At 43.4% G+C, this 26571-nt stretch overlaps 2 protein-coding genes across 4 annotated transcripts in view; both read left to right on the top strand.

Annotated features, from left to right (window-relative positions):
- Window positions 1–12624, top strand: part of LOC106562382 (terminal nucleotidyltransferase 4B) — a 35721-nt gene extending 23097 nt beyond the window's left edge. The window contains exons 4-12 of the mRNA XM_045689295.1: window positions 7055–7175; window positions 8273–8380; window positions 9790–9918; window positions 10118–10328; window positions 10586–10712; window positions 10860–10963; window positions 11200–11351; window positions 11495–11638; window positions 11840–12624. Coding sequence (XP_045545251.1) covers window positions 7055–7175; window positions 8273–8380; window positions 9790–9918; window positions 10118–10328; window positions 10586–10712; window positions 10860–10963; window positions 11200–11351; window positions 11495–11638; window positions 11840–11995 — 1252 coding nt within the window. The 3' untranslated portion in view covers window positions 11996–12624. The remainder of the gene's footprint in view (window positions 1–7054; window positions 7176–8272; window positions 8381–9789; window positions 9919–10117; window positions 10329–10585; window positions 10713–10859; window positions 10964–11199; window positions 11352–11494; window positions 11639–11839) is intronic.
- A 3498-nt stretch (window positions 12625–16122) lies between these two features.
- Window positions 16123–26571, top strand: part of LOC106562384 (adenylate cyclase type 2) — an 81732-nt gene continuing 71283 nt past the window's right edge. For 2 of the 3 annotated variants that reach the window (XM_014127240.2, XM_014127242.2), the window contains exon 1: window positions 16123–16419. The gene's annotated coding sequence lies outside the window, so the exon portion shown is untranslated. Of the gene's footprint in view, window positions 16420–17835; window positions 17934–26571 lie in introns of those variants that run through there. The other variant, XM_045689296.1, reaches the window with a different exon arrangement.

A 26571-nucleotide genomic window follows, 5' to 3' on the forward strand; every position in this document is an offset into this window, starting at 1 on the left:
TGGATGGGAAGCGTTGCCGCACAGCTATTTTCAGATCTCTCCAGAGATGTTAAATTGGGTTCAAGCCCAGGCTTTGGCTGGGCCACTCAAGGACATTCAGAGACTTGTCCTGAAGCCACTCCTGCGTTGTCTTGGCTGTGTGCGTAAGGTCGTGGTCCTGTTGGAAGGTGAACCTTCACACCTGTCTGAGGCCGTGAGCGCTCTGGAACAGGTTTTCATCAAGGATCTCTCTGTACTTTGCTCTGTTGATCTTTGCCTCGATCCTGAGTAGTCTCCCAGTCCCAGCTGCTGAAAAACATCCCCACAACATGATCATGCCACCACCATGCTTCACCGTAGGGCTGGTGCCATGTTTCCTTCAGACGTGACGCTTGACATTCAGGCCAAAGAGTTCAATCTTGCTTTCATCAGACCAGAGAATCTTGTTTCTCATGGTCCGAGTCTCTTTTGGTGTCTTTTAGCAAACTCCAAGTGGACTTTCATGTGCCTTTTTATGGAGGAGTGGCTTCCGTCTGGCCACTCTACCATAAGACTTGATTGGTGGAGTGCTGTAGAGATGGGAGAACCTTCCAGAAGGACAACCATCTCCACAGAGGAACTTTGAAGCTCTGTCAGAGTAACCATCGGATTCTTGGTCACCTCCCTGACCAAGGCCCTTCTCCTCGGATTGCACAGTTATCCCAGGTGGCCAGCTCTAGGAAGAGACTTGGTGGTTCCAAACTTCCATTTAAGAATGATGGAGGCCGCTGTTCTTGAGGACTTTCAATGCTGCAGAAATGTTTTGGTACCCTTCCCCAGATCTGTGCCTCAAAACAATCCTGTCTCGGAGCTCTACGTACAATTCCTTTGACCTCATTGCTTGGTTTTTGCTCTGACATGCACTGTCAACTGTGGGACCTTTTATATAGACAGGTGTGTGCCTTTCCAAATCATGTCCAATCAATTGAATTTACCACAGGTGGACTCCAAGTTGTAGAAACATCTCAAATATGATCAATGGAAACAGGATGCACCGGAGATCAATTTCGAGTCTCATAGCCAAGGGTCTGAATACTTCTGTAAACAAGGTATTTCAGTTTAAAAATGAATATATTTGCAAAATGTATGGGGTTAAACTACCCACTGGGCAAAAATGTGTTTAATCAACGTTTCCACGTAATTTCAATAAGATTCTGTGATTACGTTGAATCCACATGGTAAACTGATCTGATTTTTAAAAAGTAATCAACGTAAAGGAATTTTGTAATTGTATTCATTCACTTTATTTAAAAAAAACTTTCCTCCCCAATTTCGTGGTATCCAATTTGTAGTTAGTCTTTTCCTATCACTGCAACTCCCGTACGGACTCGGTCGAGAGCCGTGCATCCTCCGAAACAAAACCCAACCAAGCCGCACTGCTTCTTGACTCAAATCTAATTTTTTTGGTCACAGACACATGGTTAGCAGATGTTAATGTGAGTGTAGCGAAATGCTTGTGCTTCTAGTTCCGACAATGCAGTAATGTCTAACAAGAAATCAAAAAAATTCAGAACTACCTTATACACACAAATGTGAAGGGATGAATAAGAATATGTACATATAAATATATGGATGAGCGATGGCCGTGCGGCATAGGCAAGAGGCAGTAGATGGTATAGAATACAGTATATACATATGAGATGAGTAATGTAGGATATTATTAAAGTGACTAGTGATACCTTTTTATTAAGTCCATTTATTAAAGTGGCCAGAGATTTGAGTCTGTTGGCAGCAGCCTCTCTGTTAGTGATGGCTGTTTAACAGTCTGATGGCCCTGAGAGAGAAGCTGTTTCTCAATCTCTCGGTCCCAGCTTTGTTGCACTTGCACTAGAGGTCGACCGATTAATCGGAATGGCCGATTTAATTAGGGCCTATTTCTGGTTTTCATAACAACCGGTAATCTGCATTTTTGGACGCCGATTACATTGCACTCCACGAGGAGACTGCGTGGCAGGCTGACTACCTGTTATGCAGCAAGGAGCCAAGGTAAGGTGCTAGCTAGCATTTAACTTATCTTATAAAAAACAATCAATATTAACAATCACTAGTTAACTACACATGGTTGATGATATTGCTAGTTTATCTAGCTTGTCCTGCGTTGCATATAATCGATGCAGTGCCTGTTAATTTATCATTGAATCACAGCCTACTTTGCCAAACGGGTGATTTAACAAGCGCATTCGCAAAAAAGCACTGTCGTTGCACCAATGTGTTCCTAAACATCAATGCCTTTCTTAAAATCAATACTCAACTATATACACTGCTCTTAAAAATGAAGGGAACACTTAAACAACACAATGTAATTCCAAGCACATTACATCAAAGTTGGATCAGCCTGTAGTGTGGTTTTCCACTTTAAATTTGAGTGTGACTCCAAATCCAGACCTCCATGGGTTGATAAATTGGATTTCCAGTGATTTATTTTTGTGATTTTGTTGTCAGCACATTCAACTATGTAAAGAAAAAAGTATTTAATAAGATTATTTCATTCATTCAGATCTAGGATGTGTTATTTTAGTGTTCCCTTTATTTTTTTGAGCAGTGTATTTTTAAACCTGCATTTTTAGTTAATATTGCCTGATAGCATGCATTTCTTTTAACTAGGGAAATTGTGTCACTTCTCTTACATTCTGTGCAACAGAGTCAGGGTATATGTAGCAGTTTGGGCCGCCTGGCTCGTTGCGAACTGTGTGAAGACTATTTCTTCCTAACAAAGACAGCCAACTTGGCCAAAAGTGGGATAATTTAACAAAAGCGCATTTGCAAAAAAAGCACAATTGTTGCACGAATGTACCTAACCATAAACATCAATGCCTTTCTTAAAATCAATAGACAGAAGTATATTTTTTTTAACCTGCATATTTAGTTAAAAGAAATTCATGTTAGCAGGCAATATTAACTAGGCAAATTGTCACTTCTCTTGCATTCATTGCATGCAGATCCAGGGTATATGCAACAGTTTGGGCCACCTGGCACGTTGCGAACTAATTTGCCAGAATTTTACGTAATTATGACATTGAAGGTTGTGCAATGTAACAGGAATATTTAGACTTAGGGATGCCACCCGTTAGATAAAATACGTTACGCTTCCGTATTTCACTGAAAGAATAAACGATTTGTTTTTGAAATTATAGTTTCTGGATTTGACCATATTAATAACCTACGGCTTGTATTTCTGTGTGTTATTATAATTAAGTCTATGATTTGATAGAGCAGTCTGACTGAGCGGTGGTTGGCAGCAGCAGGCTCGTAAGCATTCATTCAAACAGCACTTTACTTCGTTTGCCAGCAGCTCTTCGCAATGCTTCAAGCATTGCACTGTTTATGACTTCAAGCCTATCAACTCCCGAGATCAGGCTGGCAATACTAAAGTACCTATTAGAAATCCAATAGTCAAATGTATATGTAATACACTGCTCAAAAAAATAAAGGGAACACTTAAACAACACAATGTAACTCCAAGTCAATCACACTTCTGTGAAATCAAACTGTCCACTTAGGAAGCAACACTGACAATAAGTTTCACATGCTGTTGTGCAAATGGAATAGACAACAGGTGGAAATTATAGGCAATTAGCAAGACACCCCCAATAAAGGAGTGGTTCTGCAGGTGGGGACCACAGACCACTTCTCAGTTCCTATGCTTCCTGGCTGATGTTTTGGTCACTTTTGAATGCTGGCGGTGCTGTCAATCTAGTGGTAGCATGAGACGGAGTCTACAACCCACACAAGTGGCTCAGGTAGTGCAGCTCATCCAAGATGGCACATCAATGCGAGCTGTGGCAAGAAGGTTTGCTGTGTCTGTCAGCGTAGTGTCCAGAGCATGGAGGCGCTACCAGGAGACAGGCCAATACATCAGGAGACGTGGAGGAGGCCGTAGGAGGGCAACAACCCAGCAGCAGGACCGCTACCTCTGCCTTTGTGCAAGAAGGAGCAGGAGGAGCACTGCCAGAGCCCTGCAAAATGACCTCCAGCAGGCCACAAATGTGCATGTGTCTGCTCAAACGGTCAGAAACAGACTCCATGAGGGTGGTATGAGGGCCCGACGTCCACAGGTGGGGGTTGTGCTTACAGCCCAACACCGTGCAGGACGTTTGGCATTTGCCAGAGAACACCAAGATTGGCAAATTCGCCACTGGCGCCCTGTGCTCTTCACAGATGAAAGCAGGTTCACACTGAGCACGTGACAGACGTGACAGAGTCTGGAGACCCCGTGGAGAACATTCTGCTGCCTGCAACATCCTCCAGCATGACCGGTTTGGCGGTGGGTCAGTCATGGTGTGGGGTGGCATTTCTTTGGGGGGCCGCACAGCCCTCCATGTGCTTGCCAGAGGTAGCCTGACTGCCATCAGGTACCGAGATGAGATCCTCAGACCCCTTATGAGACCATATGCTGGTGCGGTTGGCCCTGGGTTCCTCCTAATGCAAGACAATGCTAGACCTCATGTGGCTGGAGTGTGTCAGCAGTTCCTGCAAGAGGAAGGCATTGATGCTATGGACTGGCCCGCCCGTTCCCCAGGCCTAAATTCAATTGAGCACATCTGGGACATCATGTCTCGCTCCATCCACCAACGCCACGTTGCACCACAGACTGTCCAGGAGTTGGCAGATGCTTTAGTCCAGGTCTGGGAGGAGATCCCTCAGGAGACCATCCGCCACCTCATCAGGAGCATGCCCAGGTCATACAGGCACGTGGAGGCCACACACACTACTGAGCCTCATTTTGACTTGTTTTAAGGACATTACATCAAAGTTGGATCAGCCTGTAGTGTGGTTTTACACTTTCATTTTGAGTGTGACTCCAAATCCAGACCTCCATGGGTTGATAAATTGGATTTCCATTGATTCTTTTTGTGATTTTTGTTGTCAGCACATTCAACTATGTAAAGAAAAGTATTTAAGATTATTTCTTTCATTCAGATCTAGGATGTGTTGTTTAAGTGTTCCCTTTATTTTTTTGAGCAGTATACAAATGGTATAGAGAGAAATAGTCCTATAATAACTACAACCCAAAACTTCTTACCTGGGAATATTGAAGACTCATGTTAAAAGGATCCACCAGCTTTCATATGTTCTCACGGTTGAGGGCAGTGCAGTTGCCGTACCAGGCAGTGATACAGTGATACGACCCTGCCTCACACAGGAAGCGGCGCAGGTCCAAATCCAGGCACTTGTCATCTCCCGTCTAGATTACTGCAACTCGCTGTTGGCTGGGCTCCCTGCCTGTGCCATTAAACCCCTACAACTCATCCAGAACGCCGCAGCCCGTCTGGTGTTCAACCTTCCCAAGTTCTCTCACGTCACCCCGCTCCTCCGCTCTCTCCACTGGCTTCCAGTTGAAGCTCGCATCCGCTACAAGACCATGGTGATTGCCTACGGAGCTGTGAAGGGAACGGCACCTTCAGGCTCTGATCAGGCCCTACACCCAAACAAGGGCACTGCGTTCATCCACCTCTGGCCTGCTGGCCCCCCTACCTCTGAAGAAGCACAGTTCCCGCTCAGTCCAGTCAAATCTGTTCGCTGCTCTGGCACCCCAATGGTGGAACAAGCTCCCTCACGACGCCAGGACAGCGGAGTCAATCACCACCTTCCGGAGACACCTGAAACCCCACCTCTTTAAGGAATACCTAGGATAGGATAAAGTAATCCTTCTAACCCCCCCCCCCTCCCCCCCCTAAAAGATTTAGATGCACTATTGTAAAGTGGTTGGTCCACTGGATATCATAAGGTGAATGCACCAATTTGTAAGTCGCTCTGGATAAGAGCGTCTGCTAAATGACTTAAATGTAAATGTAATACAGCCCGACAGGATGCTCTCGATTGTGCATCTGTAAAAGTTTGAGTGTTGAAGAGGCACTGTTGCACCTTCTTCACCACTCTGTCAGTGTGGGTGGACCATTTCAGTTTGTCTGTGATGTGTACGCCGAGGAACATAAAACTTTCCATCTTCTCCACTACTGTCCCGCTTAACCCGGAAGCCCGCCACGCCAATGTGTTGGAGGAAACAACGTACACCTGGCGACCGTGTCAGCGTGCATGCGCCTGGGCCGCCACAGGAGTCGCTAGAGTGTGAAGGGACAAGGACATTCCTGCCGGCCAAAACCTCCCCTAACCCGGACGACGCTGGGCCAATTGTGCGCCACCCCATGGGTCTCCCGGTTGCAGCCGGCTGCGACAGAGCCTGGATTCGAACCAGGATCTCTAGTGGCACAGCTAGCGCTGCGATGCAGAGCCTTTGACCACTGCGCCACTCGGGAGGCCCATAGGAATTTATTTTTTAACCAAAATCCAATGACTGGTGAATGTTTTTGTTGATTTCACATTTAATTTACCTTAGTTGACTAGATGTTTAACTGACGTCTGTGCCATGTGGGCAAGCTCTTAGGCCTTTTCTACGCACGCCTTTCCTACACGCTAATCAGTATTTGGTATTCAGACTTGCCTTATTCATTTGCGTAATGTCAATATGATTTGTGTTTTGCATCATATAATGCCAAATGCATCATACCGGCTGTATTTTTAAAGTTATACATCTTAAACTTGAATTCTGACATGGTAAACATTTTGGGTCTATCAGCAATGGACTAATGAAACAAATACCAAAAGTTTGTTTTTGGGTGGAATTTTCCTTTAAGTTCAAGGTCAGAATACATACGCATAGAGAGAAGTGCATAAAAAGGGAATAATGTTACATTTACGCACGTTTAACTCTGTTCAGAATTCCCCCCTTTGTGAGTGGTTATATGGAGAAAGAGTGATGTGGCTGGCCATGGTGTAATTATTTGCCTTTGTTTTTTGGGATTAAGGCTGTGGTAATTTTAGCACTGCTGATCCAAAGCCTTTTTTAACCTTGTTTCTTGACGAGCCAGACTGCTCTCCACTCCGACGTCACACACACACACACACACACACACAACACTGTAACTGGGGACTGGATTAGTGACAATAAGCTGTGTGTGAAAGTGAACTGTAGAGTCCTCTCTTCAGATCTGAATGTGATGTTGCTCTGACCTCTACTACTTACTACACTTCCTAGTGACATCGATCTGGTGGTATTTGGGAACTGGGAAAACCTGCCGCTTTGGACCCTGGAAGAGGCCCTGAGGAAGAAAAACGTGACTGACGAGAACTCCATCAAAGTGCTGGACAAGGCCACGGTATGTTTGTATTTATTATGGCAGCAGCTACTCTTTCTGGGGTCCAGCAAAATTAAGGCAGTTTTATACATTTAAAACATTACAATACATTTACAACAGATTTCATTACATATTTAGTGTGTGCCCTCAGGCCCCTACTCTACTACCACATATCTACAACACAAAAACCGTGTGTGTGTGTATAGTGCATATGTTATCGTGTGTTTGTATGCATGTGTCTGTGCCTTTGTTGCTTCACAGTCCCCGCTGTTCCATAAGGTGTATTTGTATGTTTTTTAAGTGTAATATTACTGCTTGCATAAGTTACTTGATGTGGAATAGAGTTCAATGTAGTACTGTGCACCTCCCATAGTCTGTTCTGGACTTGGGGACTGTGAAGAGACCTCTGGTGGCATGTCTTGTGGGGTATGCATGGGTGTTAGCTCTGTGCATTCAATATGTCAATACTTATCACAAATACAAGTAGTGATGAAGTCAATCTCTCCTCCACTTTGAGCCAGGAGAGATTGACATGCATATTATTGTAAGCTCTCTGTGTACATCCAAGGGCCAGCCGTGCTGCCCTATTCTGAGCCAATTTCAATTTTCCTAAGTCCCTCTTTGTGGTACCTGACCACACGACTGAGCAGTAGTCCAGTTACGACCAAACTAGGGCCTGTAGGACCTGCCTAGTTGATAGTGCTGTTAAGAATGCAGAGTAGCGCTTTATTATGGACAGACTTCTCCCCATCCTGGCTACTGTTGTCAATATGTTTTGACCATGACAGTTAACAATCCAGGCTTACTCCAAGCAGTTAAGTTTCCTCAACTTTCTCAATTACCACGTTATTCATTACAATATTTAGTTTAGGTTTACGGTTTAATGAATGATTTGTCCCAAATACAATGCTTTTAGTTTTTGAAATATTAAGGACTAAATTATTCATTGCCAACAAGCTCTTTAAGTGTTGCAGTCATTTCAGTCGCTGTGGTAGCTGACGTGTATAGTGTTGAGTGATCCGCACATTGTGCATGCATACAAACTGTGCAGTGTCATTGCCTCGAGTGACAGTGTGTATGTGTAAATCCATCCTCATCACTATGTTCCATTGTTCCAGGTACCCATCATCAAGCTGACAGACTTCCGCACAGAGGTAAAGGTGGACATCAGCTTCAATGTGAAGAACGGCGTCAAAGCTGCCCTTCTCATCAAAGACTACAAAAAAGTGAGTGAAGCAGGCATCTCTTATTCAGGATACATTGCTTTTACCTAATGCAGTCCGGTAAAAGAGCTAGCTGATGAAACAGGCTTGACAGTTAGCACGCATAGATTGTTGTACAACACTCCTTCCGTGGCCTCCAACTGCTCTTAAATGCTAGTAAAACTAAATGCATGCTCTTCAACCGATCGCTGCCCGCGCCCGCCCGCCCGACACAAGCATCACTACTCTGGACGGTTCTGACTTAGAAATGTGGACAACTATAAATACCTAGGTGTCTGGTTAGACTGTAAACTCTCCTTCCAGACTCACATTAAGCATCTCCAATCCAAAATTAAATCTAGAATCGGCTTACTATTTCGCAACAAAGCCTCCTTCACTCATGCTGCCAAACATACCATGCTGTAAAACTAACTATCCTACCGATGACTTCGGCGATGTCATTTACAAAATAGCCTCCAACACTCAGCAAATTGGATGCAGTCTATCACAGTGCCATCCGTTTTGTCACCAAAGCCCCATATACTACCCACCACTACGACCTGTATGCTCTTGTTGGCTGGTCCTCGCTACATATGTTGCCAAACCCACTGGCTCCAGGTCATCGATAAGTATTTGCTAGGTAAAGCCTGGCCTTATCTCAGCTCACTGGTCACCATAGTAACACTCACCCGTAGCATGCGCTCCAGCAGGTATATTTCACTGGTCATCCCCAAAGCCAACACCACTTTGGTTGTCTTTCCTTCCAGTTCTCTGCTGCCAATGACTGGAACGAATTGCAAAAATCACTGAAGTTGGAGACGTATATCTGCCTCACTAACTTTAAGCGTCCGCTGTCAGAGCAGCTTACCGATCGCTGCAGCTGTACACACAGCCCATCTGTAAATAGCCCATCCAACCAACTACCTACCTCGTCCCCATATTTGTTTGTTTTTCTGCTCTTTTGCACACCAGTATCTCTATTTGCACATCCTGATCTACACATCACTCCAGTGTAAATTGCTAAATTGTATTACTTCGCCACTATTGGCCTATTTGTTGCCTTACCTCCTTACTTTATTTGCACACACTGTATGCAGACTTTTCTATTGTGTTATTGACTGTACATTTGTTTATCCCATGTGTAACTCTGTTTTTGTCGCACTGCTTTGCTTTATCTTGGCCAGGTCGCAGTTGTTAATGAGAAATTGTTCTCAATTGGCTTACCTGGTTAAATAAAGGTGAAAATAAAATAAAAGTTGTGTATTTGTCAGGTTCTTTGGGTTCTGACGAGGTGGTGGTAGCTACTACACTTAACTACGTCTCCTCAGTTCCTCAATCCAGCCATACCCAATGTCCTAGTCTGAGACATTCCCCTCTAGAGAGCACTATAACCATGTGTTTAACCATAACCACATGTTTTTTTTATCCATAAGAAATACCCAGTGCTTCCGAAGTTGGTTCTGGTGCTGAAGCAGTTCCTGCTCCAGAGGGATCTGAACGAGGTTTTCACTGGAGGGATCGGCTCCTACAGCCTCTTCCTTATGGCTGTCAGCTTCCTGCAGGTGAGAGACTTCCGCTCTTATCTTCTGCTATTCTCTCAAGTAGCCCCACACACAGTGCAGGATAGATCGCATCTAACAGACTAATTTACTGTCTATAATAGACTTGACACATTTTAAGGCTTTCTCATTCAGTAAACTAAAATGATTTGGCTTGTTCCTCTATGCAATTGACCTCTTATCCTCTGCCCTTGTATTTCAGCTTCACTACAGAGAAGATGCGTGTAGCCCCAATGCCAACGTGGGCGTTCTCCTTATAGAGTTCTTTGAGCTCTATGGGCGCCACTTCAACTACCTGAAGACGGGCATCCGGATCAAAGATGGCGGCAGCTACGTGGCCAAAGATGAGGTTCAGAAATGCACTGACCTCTACAGGCCCTCCATGCTCTTCATTGAGGACCCCCTAGCACCAGGTAACAAGGCCTTCCATTCAGCATGGGTGCACTTACACAGGTGATACCTCATTTTAGCACTGTGACACTCAAGATCTGTAACATCAGTCAGCTACTGATAACACTGAACCTAAGAATCTATCACACACTTTAACGGCCATGAATAAGACAGCTAGAGGTCCCAGGTGCCCATAGAAAAGGGTGAAATATCAGACAATGTCTGACATCTGTCTCTTCCCAAATAGAGGTGATCTAAGCATGCCTCTTGCTTCCTGCAGATAACGACGTTGGCCGCAGCTCATACGGTGTGTTGCAGGTGAAGCAGGCCTTTGACTATGCCTACGTAGTGCTCAACCACGCCGTATCGCCCATCGCCAAGTACTACCCCAACAATGAGTCTGAGAGGTAAGGAGATGGTGAGCTAGGGCTCGCTTTAACCAACGACAGCTCTCACATTCTTTGGCAGCTATCTTAAGTTATTTACTAAATACTCTATTGATATTTGAACCACTGCAAACAAGTTCTTCTAATGTCCTATTTTCTTTCCTCCAGTATACTCGGCAGAATAATTCGGGTGACCCAGGAAGTGGCTGAGTACAGGGACTGGATCACCAAGCTCTGGGGACCACAGTCTCAGAATGAACCTGCCCTGAATGGTATGCTTTCACAGTACTACTGTGAGTCTAGACACGGTCTCAGATCTAACGAGATGATAGTCAGTGTGTTTTAGGGGATCAGTTTCAGTAAGGCAAGGTTCAAAATTGGTCATCTTAATTACGTTTTAAGTAGTTTGGGATCCAAGGTGATTTGTAGATCAGTGAAGTCCGACTGCTATTTAGTCGATCTGAAACACATTGTCTTACCACTGTTTGTCCATGTGCTGTTGCCGTAGGAAATGATGTCACACTGTTAGTGAAGCCTCAGCAGCTGGACGAGTGCAACAACAACCTGACGGAGGTGGTGACTGCATCTCACAGCAAGACCTCCAACTCCTCCTCATTAGTGTCATCCTCATCCTCCACGGTATCCAGTTCCAGTGACGTTGTGAGTTTTATTACACTCAAACACACCATGTGTGCACACTAAAACCACAATACCTGAGGAAATCAACTTTTAACACTACATTTATTGCAATGCACCCATTGGTTGCTGACCTGATTTACTGAGTTGTGATTGGTTGTCCCCAGGATTCTGACGGGACGCCCTGTAAGACAGTGAAGCAGCTGCCTGGGCGGGGCTCCAGCGCCCACAGAGAATCCTCAGGTGGCGTGACCAATCACAGAACACAGTGCCACACCACCAGCACTCCTACTGACAACAAGGGGGGCAAGGTAGGGTCAGCTTGACGAAGCCAAAGTCAACCACTGAAAAACTCTTACTGTACCTACAAATGCCTTGAACTTTTATGACCTGAGCATTACAACACTGTCGGTACATAGATAACCTTTTAGATTTTACATTTCAATGGCACTTATATGCCTACCAGTGATCTGTTTACTGATCTAACTAGGTGTGTGTGTCTTGTTTCTCAGGCCAGGTTGTTCCGCTCGTCCAGTAAAAACACCCACCACGTCCAGCAGAACTCATCCAACATCAAGAGCCACCCGAGCAGCAAGCCACACTACCAGGGCAACAGCAAGAAGAGGAAACCTCAGCAGCACTCAGAGGCCCAGGACCTCTGCAGATAGAGCTGTCTTGGTCTGCTCTGCAACAGACTGACAGCCTGACTGTCCCACTTCTGCTGCCAGACCACACACACTGACTGAGGAGTAGTATTAAGGATTTTCCTTCTCTCAAGCGACACGCAACTTTTTATAGCTGAAAAATAACCCAAAAAAAGAAATGGGAAATGCTGGGGCTTAGTTCTTGAAAGAAATGCTTATTTTCTTCCTTGACAAACCCGTTCTACAGTGGAGCTACACACCACATCCAGTACCTACAAATCTTGCCTTTTACCATAGCGCCATCTGGTGTTTGAGGAATAAGTGTCTGGAAAGTAATGTGGATTTTGATGAGCAATACCTGGAACTTGGCTGGTGAACCAACTTCAGCAAGAAAAGTTTTTAAAAAAAAGAATAAAATACACAAATTACAAAAATGTACAAAATGTTATATTGAAGAAGAAAAAAAATGTACACAGATTGACAGACTAAACCCCAAAATGCAATCTGTAAGTGGAGATGATAACTTCATGTTTTTGTTGATGGGAGGGTATTTTTTGGTTGTGTAAGCAGATTATATGAAGATTTGTACAAAAAGAAATGTGGGGAAAATCTTTTTTGCGAAAAAAATTATAAATAAATTGTCTGACTTTTTACAGGATAATACTGATTCAAGGCAAATGTAGATGTGCACATTTGCCTGCTAATCTGAGTAGTGGCAGATTTGGGTTCCATTACCAACATAAATCATCAGCATTCTATTTCTACTTGGCTGCTATCTCAATGTGTTGACAGGCTTCTTTCCAAATTATACCCCCTTCCCTATATAGTACACTACTTTCACTAAATAGGGAATAGGGTGCCATTTTGGATGCACAAACAGTGTTAGCAGTTGGCCTTAGTCAGGTAATGCGTGCACACACAGCCCTATAGATTACTGGCTGGCTGGGGACAAATCACTCATTCATACACACAGCTGCTTTACTAGCATAGCAACTTCTTTAGAGGTTCTCCCAGACTCATAGAATTACAGTTGGAGGACATAATGATTTTAGAAAAAGTCTACAATATGTCAAAGAGCCATAGGTGTGGGAGGTAATCTTTTCCCTTTGGTAATTTACCCATTATGAAAATGTATTTGTTCATGTATTTATTGTTATATGAATATATAGTACTATACACGTTATACGTATTAACGCGAGAGCCCATACTCTTGTGTCTTATATTTGGATGGGACTAGTGGGGATATTGGAAGTATAATTGGTCAGGTACAGTACCAATGTTTTCTCAATTTTTTTTCTTCTCCCTTTCAGTGATGAATGACCAAGTTAGTTTGGAAACCATTTTATGAGTCATAAGTGACATTTTGTTTTAATATGTGGCTGGTCTACTTCAAAAGGGGGCAGAGTTTTTGGTTGGCTTTGTTTTTGTTCCTAATATAATGCAAACAAACACCTCTTTGGAAATGTGTCAACAACCCCTTGCTGAAATGTCCGGTATGGCAACCTCGGATTGCAGTTCCACAACTGACCTGTAGATGGTGGCATTACTCAACTCTTTTTCACAACTGGCACCTGCATACTGCATTTATACATTTTCAGTGTCTTACAGTCAAGTATTCAGACCCCTTGACTTTATCCACATCGTTACGTTACAGCCTTATTCTAAAATGTATTAAATTGTTTCTCCCCCCTCAATCTACACACAATACCCCATGACAAAGCAAAAACTGAAATAACATTTACATAAGTATTCAGACCCTTTATTCTGTACTTTGTTGAAGCACTTGGCAGCGATTTACAGCCTCGAGTCTTCTTGGGTATGACGCTACAAACGTAGCACACCTGCATTTGGGTAGTTTCTCCCATTCTTCTCTGCAGTTCAAGCGCTGTCAGGTTGCATGGGGAGCGTTGCTGCACAGCTATTTTCAGGTCTGTGCAGAGATGTTCGATCGGGTTCAAGTCTGGGCTCTGGCTGGGTCACTCAAGGACATTCAGAGACTTGTCCCGAAGCCACTCCTACATTGTCTTGGCTGTGTGCTTAGGGTCGTTGTCCTGTTGGAAGGTGAACCTTCGCCGCAGTCTGAGGTCCTGAGCGCTCTGGAGCAGGTTCATCAAGGGTCTCTCTGTTCTTTGCTCCGTTCATCTTTCCCTCGATCCTGACTAGTCTCCCAGTCCCTGCCGCTGATAAACATTCCCACAGCATGATGCTGCCACCACCATGGTTCACCATAGGGATGGTGCCAGGTTACTTCCAGACGTGACACTTGGCATTCAGGCCAAAGAGTTCAATATTGGTTTCATCTGACCAGAGAATCTTGTTTATCTAGTCCTTGAGGTGCCTTTTGGCAAACTCCAAGCAGGCAGTCATGTGCCCTTTACTGAGGAGTGGCTTCCGTCTGGGCCACTCTACCATAAAGGCCTGATTGGTGGAGTGCTGCAGAGATTGTTGTCCTTCTGGAAGGTTCTCCCATCTCCACAGAGGAACTCGAGAGCTGTGTCAGAGTGACCATTGGGTTCTTGGTCACCTCCCTGACCAAGGCCCTTCTCCTCCGATTGCTCCGTTTGGCTGGGCGGCCAGCTCTAGGAAGAGACTTGGTGGTTCCAAAATGTCTTCCATTTAAGAATGATTGAGGCCACTGTGTGTTTTGGGACCCTTCCCCAGATCTGTGCCTTGACACAATCCTGTCTCGGAGCTCTATGGACAATTCCTTTGACCTCGTGTTTCTTTTGGGGGGGTGTTCTCTGAAATGCACTGTCAACTGTGGGACATTATATAGACAGCCTTTCCAATCAATTGAATTTACCACAGGTGGACTCCAATCAAGTTGTAGAAACATGAAGGATGATCAATGGAAACAGGTTGCACCTGAGCTCAATTTCGAGTCTCACAGCAAAGGGTCTGAATACTTATGTAAATAAGTTTTTATAATTTCTAAACCTTTTTTCGCTTTGTCATGTGGTATTGTGTGTAGATTATTTTAAAATCCATTTTAGAATATGACTAACAAAATGTGGAAGAAGTCATTTCTGAATGCACTGTGTGTACACTAGCTAATCACTGTTTCCCAACTTTGGTCCTCGAGGATTCCCCACAGTACACAGTTTTGTTGTAGCCTTTGACAAACAACTCATTGAGGGCTTGATGGGAAAGGAGGTTACCTTGTCAGCTCGGGGATTCGATCCAGCAACCTTTCAGTTACTGGCCCAACACTAACCACTAGGCTACCTGCCTGATGATTAGCTGAGTCAGGTGTGCTTGTCCAGGGTTACAATACTGTTGGGGGTACTAAAGGACCAGGGTTGGGAAACACAGAGATGATCCACTGGCTGTAATTACATTTATACACATAGGAAAGTCTAATTTTAGCTACAATTAGTATTTTAGCAAATATGTTAGACAACATATTTGGTCATTTTTAGATGGTTAAAAAATATTGTCCTGGGAAAGTACAGTTTGGACCTAAATGCAGCATGTATCTGTTAATTTGATTTGACACTTAGGGAACAAGTCAGGGAACACTGAATGAGTCATCTGTGCCATCACAATCTGGAATCATATCTTCTCACTGCAAATTTTAACTGTATCGACTCATCCAAATTGTAGTTTATACAGCTATTCAAATCCATGCAATAAAATCCACAGTACAATAATTGAAACTCCTGGTGAATGTCCTTTTTAAGGTATATTGCTGCTCCCTGGTTTTTCATTCCTGCACCCCTAACAGGAAGGAAGGGTAACAGAATAGATGGAGACACAAAAATCATGCAAGCAACACCAATCTGGGGAGACACGTGGGCTGCGTTTACACAGGCAGCACAATTCTGATAGTTTGTTTACTAATCTGATCATCATTGAAACAAATATTGATGTGAAAAGATGTTTTGTCAAAAGTCCAATTAGTGGGGGGAAAATTAACTGGGCTGCCGGTATAAACACAGCACGTGTCTCCCTTGATAGGTGTTGCTTTCTTTAAGTAGATTCATTATTGGGAAAGTGTTCACACAGCACAGAAGACAAAGTGCAATGCTGCTATGTAGACTAGCAGTAGATGTCCCTCACTACCATGATGAGCTGTATTTCACACAGTGAGAAGCATTTGATTGATATTCCCCCAGTTGTTACATAATTGTGCAACCCATAAACGCCTAACAATCAATTGATCCATGAGAGTGGAATGGCTTTGGCAAAACCGATATAACTATCTTCTGTTCACTCTTAAATGTGGGTGTGAGTACACGACAGCTACTTGATGAACATCTTTTCCGCATTCAAAAGCAAGCCCTCAAGAGCGCACGCAAAATACGCACAGAGACCCAGAGAACATTTCGCTCGCGGTGGAACTAAATTTGCAGAGTGGACAAGAGAATAATTCGTCCACCACGAAGTCGTCTCTAGAATACGTTCATTCTATATTTGGAGACAACCGGTATACGTTTGACTACAAGCAGGTAAAACGCATTCTTAATTTGGGTTTGCGCAAGTGTAAATACGATGCAAACTACTGAGAGGAATTTTCTCTTTGTGGTGGGCTACCCCAGTGTAAAAAGTTGTCAAATTTTTTGAGCATAAATTTAGGTTGCACATTTCAAAGTATATTATTTTGTATGTTGTCAATCCGTGTTACAATGTTGGTTTTAATGTAGCCTACGAATCCCACCACATATCGCAGGCTCACCTTCGCTTTACGTAAGTACTTTAGTTGAGAGGTAATACATTGTAGGAGGTAACCAGTCGGTCTCGTGCAGGGTTGCCCAATTCCGGCCCTAATGGGCCGAAACACTTCAGGTTTTCATCCTCCTAATCATGGACTAATTCAGACCTGGGACACCAGCTGAGTACATTTAACTACCAGGTAGAAACAAAAAACAGAAGTGTTTCGGCCCTCCAGGACCGGAATTGGGCAGGCCTGGTCTAAAGAACAGAGACCAGTAAAAGCGTATCTCGTTTGAAGACCGCTGAAATAACTTTACCTTGTCCTCTTTTTAATAAGTGGGGACCTACCTTTTGTATTGTAGCGCATTATAAAAAAGATTTGCACATGTACACATCTAATAATCTATTCAACCTACAATCAGTTTTTGATTTGCCAAATGGTAGCCTATATAATAATTATGGGCATATTTATCAAAATATGAAGAAGCAGATCTGTAGTGTCTGTGACATGTCCATCTAAAAACGATCCCATTAGGAAATAATAAAGGCTATGTTTTTGTAAATATGCAGCAGTATCTCTTTTAAGAATATTATTTCAAGGGTTTATCGCCTGATATTTACAGTGAGTGGTGTGCATTGATTTGCCCCTTATGGCCTCCAAATCTGAGAGCATTACTGTATTTAACTCATAAAAATTGTTGGAAGAATGAAAAAGAACAGCTGAGGTTCTCCCTCTTTAGTAGGCTACCAAAAATTGTATTCATGAGATTGAGCAAGGTTTATTTTTATGGAAAAGAGCCTAGCTTAAAGATTCCATTTACTGGGGGTATAAATTGGGCATTTCCTAACCCAAGTTTCTAGTTCAAGCATGCATCTCGGACTAGCAGTAGAACACTATACCACTGTGTGACGCGTTTACCGACATGTGCCTGTTTGGCAACGCTTTGGTCGGATAGTTCTGATTCGCCAAGCATCGGCGAACGGTGCCCAGGAAATAATTAAATCCAATTGTTAGATGCTACCATCCCTTCCTCCAAAGCAAAACCAAACATGGCTTCCAGGTTGTTCTCGCTTTGCACGTTCAGTCTGTGTTTCACACCTGTTTATCCTAGCTAATCAGCCTTGCAATACGGGTAACATGCTTGGTCTAGAAACCGGGCTAGTCATCTTTTTGTTTGTGCTCTGATGAACTGTCATTGTAGCAGACAGACCAGGAATGAACTCAGAGCAGATCAAATAGTCTGGTCTACAAGAGCTTTCGATTTGTGAGGAATGGTTATTGGCTTGACCTTCAGTGGTGCTTTCACAGGTAAAGAGCAAAATGGGTGTTTACCTGTTATATAAAATCTTAAAGAACAATATACTGTTCAGGTTATGGACAACATGGATGCTGCTATCATGCAATCAATGCAAATCTGATTGGGTAAACAATAAGGAGCGCTGACATATCTTTTTCCCATGTAATTCAATTGGAAAAAACAATCATGGCTATGCATGAATTTGGATTTAAACAGGCTTATGCAAGTTACAGTGAACGTGACAAATAAGACGACAATATCTTGTCTCATCCTTTGCCGCACAGCTGGGTGTAACAGCTGGCCACTGCAGACTTTAGTGCCTTCAACTTGGGTCAGAATGGTGCATTGGCACAACCCCAACAGAACCATCCTCAGTCAGGATAATTTCCCTTGTGTGGTGAATTGCATGTAATATAAAACTGCGTGTAGACTCGTAAGCCCAAGGTATTGATGCCATTTCAATGTCTCATGTCAAACGGCTTCGTCTGCTCTAACAAAGAAGAACCATCTGCATATAGATGTCACCAGTGCATACATTGGGCTTTGCATATGCTGTGTGTATCGTTTGGCTGATTACATCACTAACCCATTGTCATTTTGACTCAGTGGAGAAATGTATGCACCTGCCAGTGTCAGAACTAAATAGACAGACTGACCCATTGAGGCAGGGGCTTGCTGCTCATGGATCAGTCAGTCACTGTAATGTCAGTGTTTAGTGTCCACGTAGTAGAGCAGTCTAAACAGTGAAGTGTTTTAACATTTTCCATTGATGTTGTAATTGTCTATTGTGTTATCTCCGTAATGTGATGTCTACTGCTCTGCGGTAGTTATGGGAAGGCTGGTACTTTGATAGATTTTACAGTTTGAAGAGTTGGGACGGAGCAGAGCAGGCCTCAGTACTACACTGAGGAACAAGTCTACACTGGCTGGACAGATGCCAGGTTCTCTATCCTCATTGAGAGTTTTGTGTTGAATCTCTAATCATTGTTTTGCCTGAGTTGTTGTTTTTCCTACATCATGGGGTGTTTGTCTTGTATGGCTGTCTGTCTGACCCTGTTTGTTTGCGTGTTGGACCATATTGTAGGCAAATATTCTGATTTGTCAGCAATTATTAACTTTCCTAAAATCCTTAACTTTTAGGGGCCTGATTTTAAAGGGAAGAAATCTATTAAAGAGTTTAGCTGTTGATTCCACTGGATCGGAGGAAGAATTATATTCAACTGGGTCATGGAACCGACAGTATGGGTGAAGAAGACACGATGAGGGACATGCTGTATGCAGCGCCATGTTGAATTCAACATCTTGCCATTTGTAGTACAGACAGTGAAGATATACAGGCAGTTACAACAGGAAGTGAAAGTGTCTGTTTGCAGGATCTCTTGAGAACGGGGGACGCCACAATCTGTCAGAGCCACCCCCGCGTAGTGAAACATGTACACACACTCTCCCCTACTAGCACTCCTGTGTGGAAGACTAGTGCCGCTCCTCCACCTCCTGGAACCCCTGAGAGTTTAAAATGCTCCATTTGCTTTAGTGCTCCCTCTGCTTACGTACATCAGTGTTTCACAGAGAGTTTACTTTGTGTGTTCCAATTTATAAAATAATGAAAGTTCAGCCTCGGAGCAGATACTGGCATGATGATTTAGCTGGCCCCAGCCTGATCCTCTCTCTTATCGCTGTGTTTTGGGTGGGGTCCAGACAGATCTACATCTCCCTAGTGCTAAAGACTTCCTTCCTCTATCTCCTGGGGAAGAATTTGTGCCCCCCTACCAAAGCCCCCTAGCTGGAGCACTGTTTACGCAGACAGTCAGACACAGACCGAGACACACACACACAATTGATTGTGATGTCTCTTGTCCTCCGTCTCACTATGCCCATCGCCTTCGATCGGCCTCACTCCCCCCCCATCCCTCCCTCTCTTGGTTGACATGAGGAGGCTTCAGTGTGGCCAGTGTGCTAATCCCTGGGAACACACAATGAGGACTAATCTGACTAATTATCTTTGACTGCAGGCCCTCCAGCCAAGGCCTTCTACTAATCCTGCTGTACCACAGCCCTCACCACAACCACCCACCCATCAGGATCATACTGTACGCATGCAACACAGACTGACAAATGTTATACACGCTGTGAGATATGATAATTTACTAAAACAATGGGTTTATTCATTAAAAAACACAGTTTCTAGGTGAGTAATGACATTTATGTAGCAGACGTATTGTTGTTTTGGTAGAGGATTTATTCATCTATGTTATGTCTGGTTGTGTTTGATCTATTTGCAGTGTGCCGCTTGGCAAGTCGTGTTCTCCATACCTGTTCCCTTCAACATAGCTGTAAGATCAAAGGACCGTTGGGTGGACATGACCTTTTGGTTGAAGTCCCCCTGTTGTCGCTCCCAGGATATCCGCCTCTTTTGTATTCTGTAAGCGTAGGAAGTTTACCCCCTAAAAAAGAGGGGCATAGAACGACATTATTGGGAGCATGGTTCCTCCGAAGCAGCTAAAGGATAAAAGAGACCATTCTATATGATCATCTACATACTAACCTTAGGCTGTTCTTAACTCCTCTGTAATAAAAGGCCCAACTTTACAATTTACCTTTGTCACAGACATGCACTAATGTAATGTGTTCTGTGAGAGGGTTGACTTTGATTTAATGAAAACAATCACATTACCTGTAGGTCACAACACGTCACTGTTGACCTGTTGAAGTTCTAGTATCATTATGTACATCAAGTATTATTTGTTTTATTTAGATTTGAAGGTATGCCCTTTTATATACAAATTAGTCCAGCTAACAATAATACTGTATATTCTGAAAACATTTTGGTCATTTTACCAGACGCTCTTATCCAGAGCAACTTACAGTAAGTAGTTAGTGCATACATTTTTTGTACTGGTCCCCCGTGGGAATCAAACCCACAACCCTGGCTTTGCAAGCGCCATGCTCTACCAACTGAGCCACATGGGACCCATTGCAAACATTTGTTTAATAACTGTATCATTACTGGCATACTGTGAGCTGGCACACTGACTAGGATATAGCTCATTGCTCAGCCAGGAGTCAGGACACAACAGACAGTTGGCCGTCTGTCTGACTCAGCCTGCCATTATCACAGTTGTTGTTGCATCAGGACAGACTGAGCCTCTAGTTTGCTACTCTATAATGATTCAAGTCTTACTACCTCTATTCCTCAGTCAGCTACTCTACAGTCAATGACACTCTTATTACAGCCTAGAACACCTGCAGTCAGCAGAGTTTGGTTCAGACTGCGTGTTGTGCTGCCTTTTGTGAGGTGTGCCACTACCTACCTAGCATGTGCCTTAGTAGCCAGTCAGGCAGGCAGTCTTCACACCTCATTTAAATGATGATTACCAGACCACTGTTAGCAGATTGGAGAATTACTGGATGTAATTGTTGGAGAATTACTGGATGTAATGGTTGCAACATGGAGGAGGGAAACTAGATGGAAGGGTTGACCTCCTTCATCTATTCCCAGCATATGCTTAGGTTGTGCAGTACGGGGTATGGTAGCTAAGTTTGGCTGTCATATGCTTTTTTTGCTGTGACTCCAGTAGTCAACTTGGATAATCGTTGATGAGTGCACTAATCACCACCAAACCCAAATCAAACAGGCTAATTTCCCCGTGTCAAATAAAAAGTTGTTGACAACATCTCTTGATGTGAACAAAAGAGACCTCAGTACAGACCCCAGGACTAACCTCTGACCAGGTGGTCTGGCTAATTGCCTGGATCCATACGAGAAGTCTGTATATAAGGAGTTGCTGAGTGTCATGTAATGGAGGAATGTCAGGCACCGGCCTTTGTCTGAATGTCATCTCTGTTCTCTCACACGCTGATGGACAAGTCTGAGGGAGCTGTGACTCATTAGTTTACCTCAGGACAGACTTCTTATGTGGTCTTTTTAACTGTCAAAAATGGCTCAACTTTCTGAGTCCGTCAATAATATCGAGTTAGATTTCCTCAAAAGGCCATTGGCAGTACACTGAACAAAAATATAAATGGAACATTTAAAGTGTTTCATGAGCTGAAATAAAAGATCCCAGAAATGTTCCATATGTACAAAAAGCTTAATTCTCTAATTTTTGTGCACACATTTGTTTACATCCCTGTTAGTGAGCATTTCTCCTTTGCCAAGATAATCCATCCACCAGACAGGTGTGGCATATCAAGAATCTGATTAAACAGCATGATCATTACACAGGAGCACATTGTGCTGGGGACAATTAAAGGCCACTCTAATTTTGTCATGCAACACAATGCCACAGATGTCTCAAGTTTTGAGGGAACATGCAATTGGCATGCTGACTGCAGGAATGTCCACCAGAGATGTTTCCAGAGAATTTAATGTGAAAGGCTGATAAATGTCAATTAGCCTGAGTCAGTTGAAGGTGTACCTGTGGATGTATTTCAAGGCAGACCTTCAAACTCAGTGCCTCTTTGCCTGACATTATGGGAAAATCAAAAGAAATCAGCCAAGACACAAGAAAAATAATTGTAGACCTCCACAAGTCTGGTTCTTTCCTTGGGAGCAATTTTGAAATGCCTGAGGGTACCACTTTCATCTGTACAAACAATAGTACGCGAGTATAAACAAAATGCTACCACGCAACCGTCATACCGCTCAGGAAGGAGACGCGTTCTGTCTCCTAGAGATGAACACACTTTGGTGCAAAAAGTGCAAATCAATCCCAGAACAACAGCAAAGCACCTTGTGAAGATGCTGGAGGAAACGGGTACAAAAGTATCGTTTTCCACAGTAAAACGAGTCCTATACCGACAACCTGAAAGGCGCTCAACAAGGAAGAAGCCACTGCTCCAAAACCGCCATAAAAAAGACAGACTACGGGTTGCAACTGCACATGGGGACAAAGATAGTACTTTTTGGAGAAATGTCCTCTGGTCTGATGAAACAAAAATGGAACTGTTTGGCCATAATGACCATCGTTATGTTTGGAGGAAAAAGGGGGACGCTTGCAAGCCGAAGAACACCATCCCAATCGTGACGCACGGGGTGGCAGCATCATGTTGTGGGGGTGCTTTGCTGCAGGAGGGACTGGTGCAATTCACAAAATAGATGGCATCATGAGGTAGGAAAATTATGTGGATATATTGAAGCAACATCTCAAGACATCAGTGAGGAAGTTAAAGCTTGGTCGCAAATGGGTCTGCCAAATGGACAATGACCCCAATAATACTTCCAAAGTTGTTGCAAAATGGCTTAAGGACAACAAAGTCAAGGTATTGGAGTGGCCATCACAAAGCCCTGACCTCAATCCCATAGAAAATCTGTGGGCAGAACTGAAAAAGCATGTGCGAGCAAGGAGGCCTACAAACCTGACTCAGTTACACCAGCTCTGTCAGGAGGAATGGGACAAAATTCACCCAAGTTATTGTGGGAAGCTTGTGGAAGGGTACCCTAAACGTTTGACCCAAGTTAAACAATTTAAAGGCAATGCTACCAAATACTAATTGAGTGTATGTAAACTTCTGACCCACTGGGAATGTGATGAAATAAATAAAAGCTGAAATAAATCATTCTCTCTACTATTATTCTGTCATTTCACATTCTTAAAATAAAGTGGTGATCCTAACTGACCTAAGACAGGGAATTTTTACAATAATTAAATGTCAGGAATTGTGAAAAACTAAGTTTAAATGTATTTGGCTAATGTGTATGTAAACTTCCGACTTCAACCGTAGGTATTCAGACCCTTTGCTATGAGACTCAAAATTGAGTTCAGATGCATCGTGTTTCCATTCCACTCGATTGGAGTCCACTTGTGGTAAATTCAATTGATTGGACATGATTTGGAAAGGCACACACGTCTATATTAGGTCCCACAGTTGACAGTGTCAGAGCAAAAACCAAGCCATGAGGTCGAAGGAATTGTCCGTAGAGCTCCGACACAGGATTGTATCGAGGCACAGATCTTGGGAAGGGTACCAACATTTTTTATTTAGCATTGAAGGTCCCCAAGAACACCGTGGTTCCATCATTCTTAAATGTAAGAAGTTTGTAACCACCAAGACTACACAGAGCTGGCCGCCCGGCCAAACTGAGCAATCGGGGGAGGAGGCCCTTAATCAGGGAGGTGACCAAGAACCCGATGGTCAATCTGACAGAGCTCTAGAGTTCCTTTGAGGAGATGGGAGAACCTCCCAGAAGGACAACCATCTCTGCAGCAATCAGGCCTTTATGTTCTAGTGGCAAGATGGAAGCCACTCCTCAGTAAAAAGCACAATTCTAGCCCGCTTAGTTTGCCAAAAGGCACCTTAAGACTCAGACCATGAGAAACAAGATTCTCTGGTCTGATGAAACCAAGATTAAACTCTTTGGTCTGAATGCCAAGCGTCACGTCTGGAGGAAATCTGGCACCATGGTGGTGGCAGCATCATGCTGTGGGGATGTTTTTCAGCAGCAGGGACTGGGAGACTAGTCAGGATCTAGGGAAAGATGAACGGAGCAAAGTACAGAGAGATCCTTGATGAAAACCTGCTTCAGAGTGCTCAGGACCTCAGACTGGGGCAAGGGTTCAGATTCCAATAGGACAACGACCCTAAGCGCACAGCAAAGACAACGCAGGAGTGGCTTCGGGACAAGTCTCTGAATGTCCTTGAGTGGCCTAGCCAGAGCCCGTACTTGAACCCGATCGAACATCACTGGAGAGACCTGGAAATAGCTATGCAGCAACGCTTCCCATCCAACCTGACAGAGATTGAGAGGATCTGCAGAGAAGAATGGGAGAAACTCCCCAAATACAGATGTGCCAAGGTTGTAGCATCATACCCAAGAAGCCTCAACGCTGTGTTCGCTGCCAAAAGTGCTTCAACAAAGCACTGAATACTTGTGTAAATGTGATATTTCAGTTTTTTAGCAAAAATGTCTAAACCTGTTTTTGCTTTGTCATTATGGGGTATTGTGTGTAGATTGATGAGGGAGAAAAAAACTATTTAATACATTTTGAAATAAGGCTGTAACGTAACAAAATGTGGAAAAGTCAAGGAGTCTGAATATTTTCCGGCGGCATTGTAGATTAGTTAAATTCCCCTAAAGCAGACCCACAGTCTGAGGATGTGCTTTCTTTTAACACTTTCAAACAAGTCGTGACCAGATTAGTTCGCATGTGCCAGTTTTTTTCTTTTCCAATAGGCTTTAGATTTCAATGTTTTACCAAAAATATCAAATTAGTTTATTTGTTGCGTACACAGATTTGCAGATGCATCGAAATGCAAGATGTTTGGATGTCAGTGTGTAGCATTGCAATTATGCAGTATAGCAGCTGTTACATACAGATTTCATCCAGCTAGTATTACCTTGAGCCTCTCTGTCCCGGGCTGCAGTTCTGAGCACCGGCAGTCTCCTGAAGAGCTGAGAAGACTCCCACTCAGTGAGACTGCCTTGGGGGCGTATAGGCCGATTTGAATCCTATAGACTATATAAAAAAATAAAAATAATTATAGACTTAATGAATCATTATTAGTATGGAAAGGAGGTATGAAATTAAAAACTTGCATACATAATTGTGTCGTCACATTTCTCTTTCAGTCTTTCAATAATGAGACTTGATGTGGTATACTCATTCCAAAAATGTGATATTTGACCATATCATAACTTTTGTAAACTAACATAAATGGGTCTTTGTTGCAAGGGCTCATTTGTTTCTCCCGTTTGAATTGGATGGGTGTTATAGTGATGTGGTGCTTAGAGTACTCCATCCCATCAGTGGAGGAAGTGCTCTTCACGTTATTGTCCAGTTAATTGTTCCATTTCCAGGAACCACTGGTAGCCCTTGTGAAACCACTCATTAGAATCCACCATCATGGGGCTGGGCGATAAAACATTCCAACGTGAACTCACACTCCCTAAATAAATGTTGGGATGGATAAAAGTTCAGTCTGTGTGCTTGTGTTTGCAATTAGCTACAAATACTTCTACATATGCTCTAGTGATGACAACTCTATGCATGTGTGTAAGTAGTCTGAGTCAATGTGTGCGTTTACACTGTGTGTTACTGCCTAGCGTATGATTGTGGGTGTTATTCTCTTTTTCGATCCCGTTTTTTGCGTTCTTTATGCTTGCGGCTCAAGGACATTGTATTATGCCTATGACGGCGCCCTAACTGGATAAGTGCCATTTGACGATGCCAAGCTTTTCACAGCTCCCTTAGCTACAGTATTTTAGCTGAAAGCAGGGTGTCCTTTTTATCAAAGACTATGCCATTTGGGGATTAGTCAGAGTTGGTATTTTGAGGTGGAACAAATAAGTATGAATAAGTGGGGTGACTTCATCGCCATTACTGTCCTATTGGAACAGAGGGTTAGAGGGTGCGGTCCTTGGTTTGGTGAGTATTTATCTGAATACTTTGCTAATATGGAAGTACAATGCATTACTAATGTAAAAGATGCAAGCTCTCATTATTACGAAGTGAGTCTAACGATGCAATATTATGTCTTACAGGTTGTGTAGTGGACCTGGACTGTAATGTATGATTGTTGTTATTGTTCGGATGTACTGTACTCTCAGATGGTTATTTCTTGCATGCCACAGCGAGGTTTGCAGTAGCTGGAGGGACGGTTGCAGACTGGAAACGTGTTCAACAGACCCTCATTGTGCTCGGTTAGTTA

The sequence above is a fragment of the Salmo salar genome, chromosome ssa11, assembly GCF_905237065.1.
Source record: "Salmo salar chromosome ssa11, Ssal_v3.1, whole genome shotgun sequence".
In the NCBI taxonomy this organism is placed as follows: Eukaryota; Metazoa; Chordata; class Actinopteri; order Salmoniformes; family Salmonidae; genus Salmo; species Salmo salar.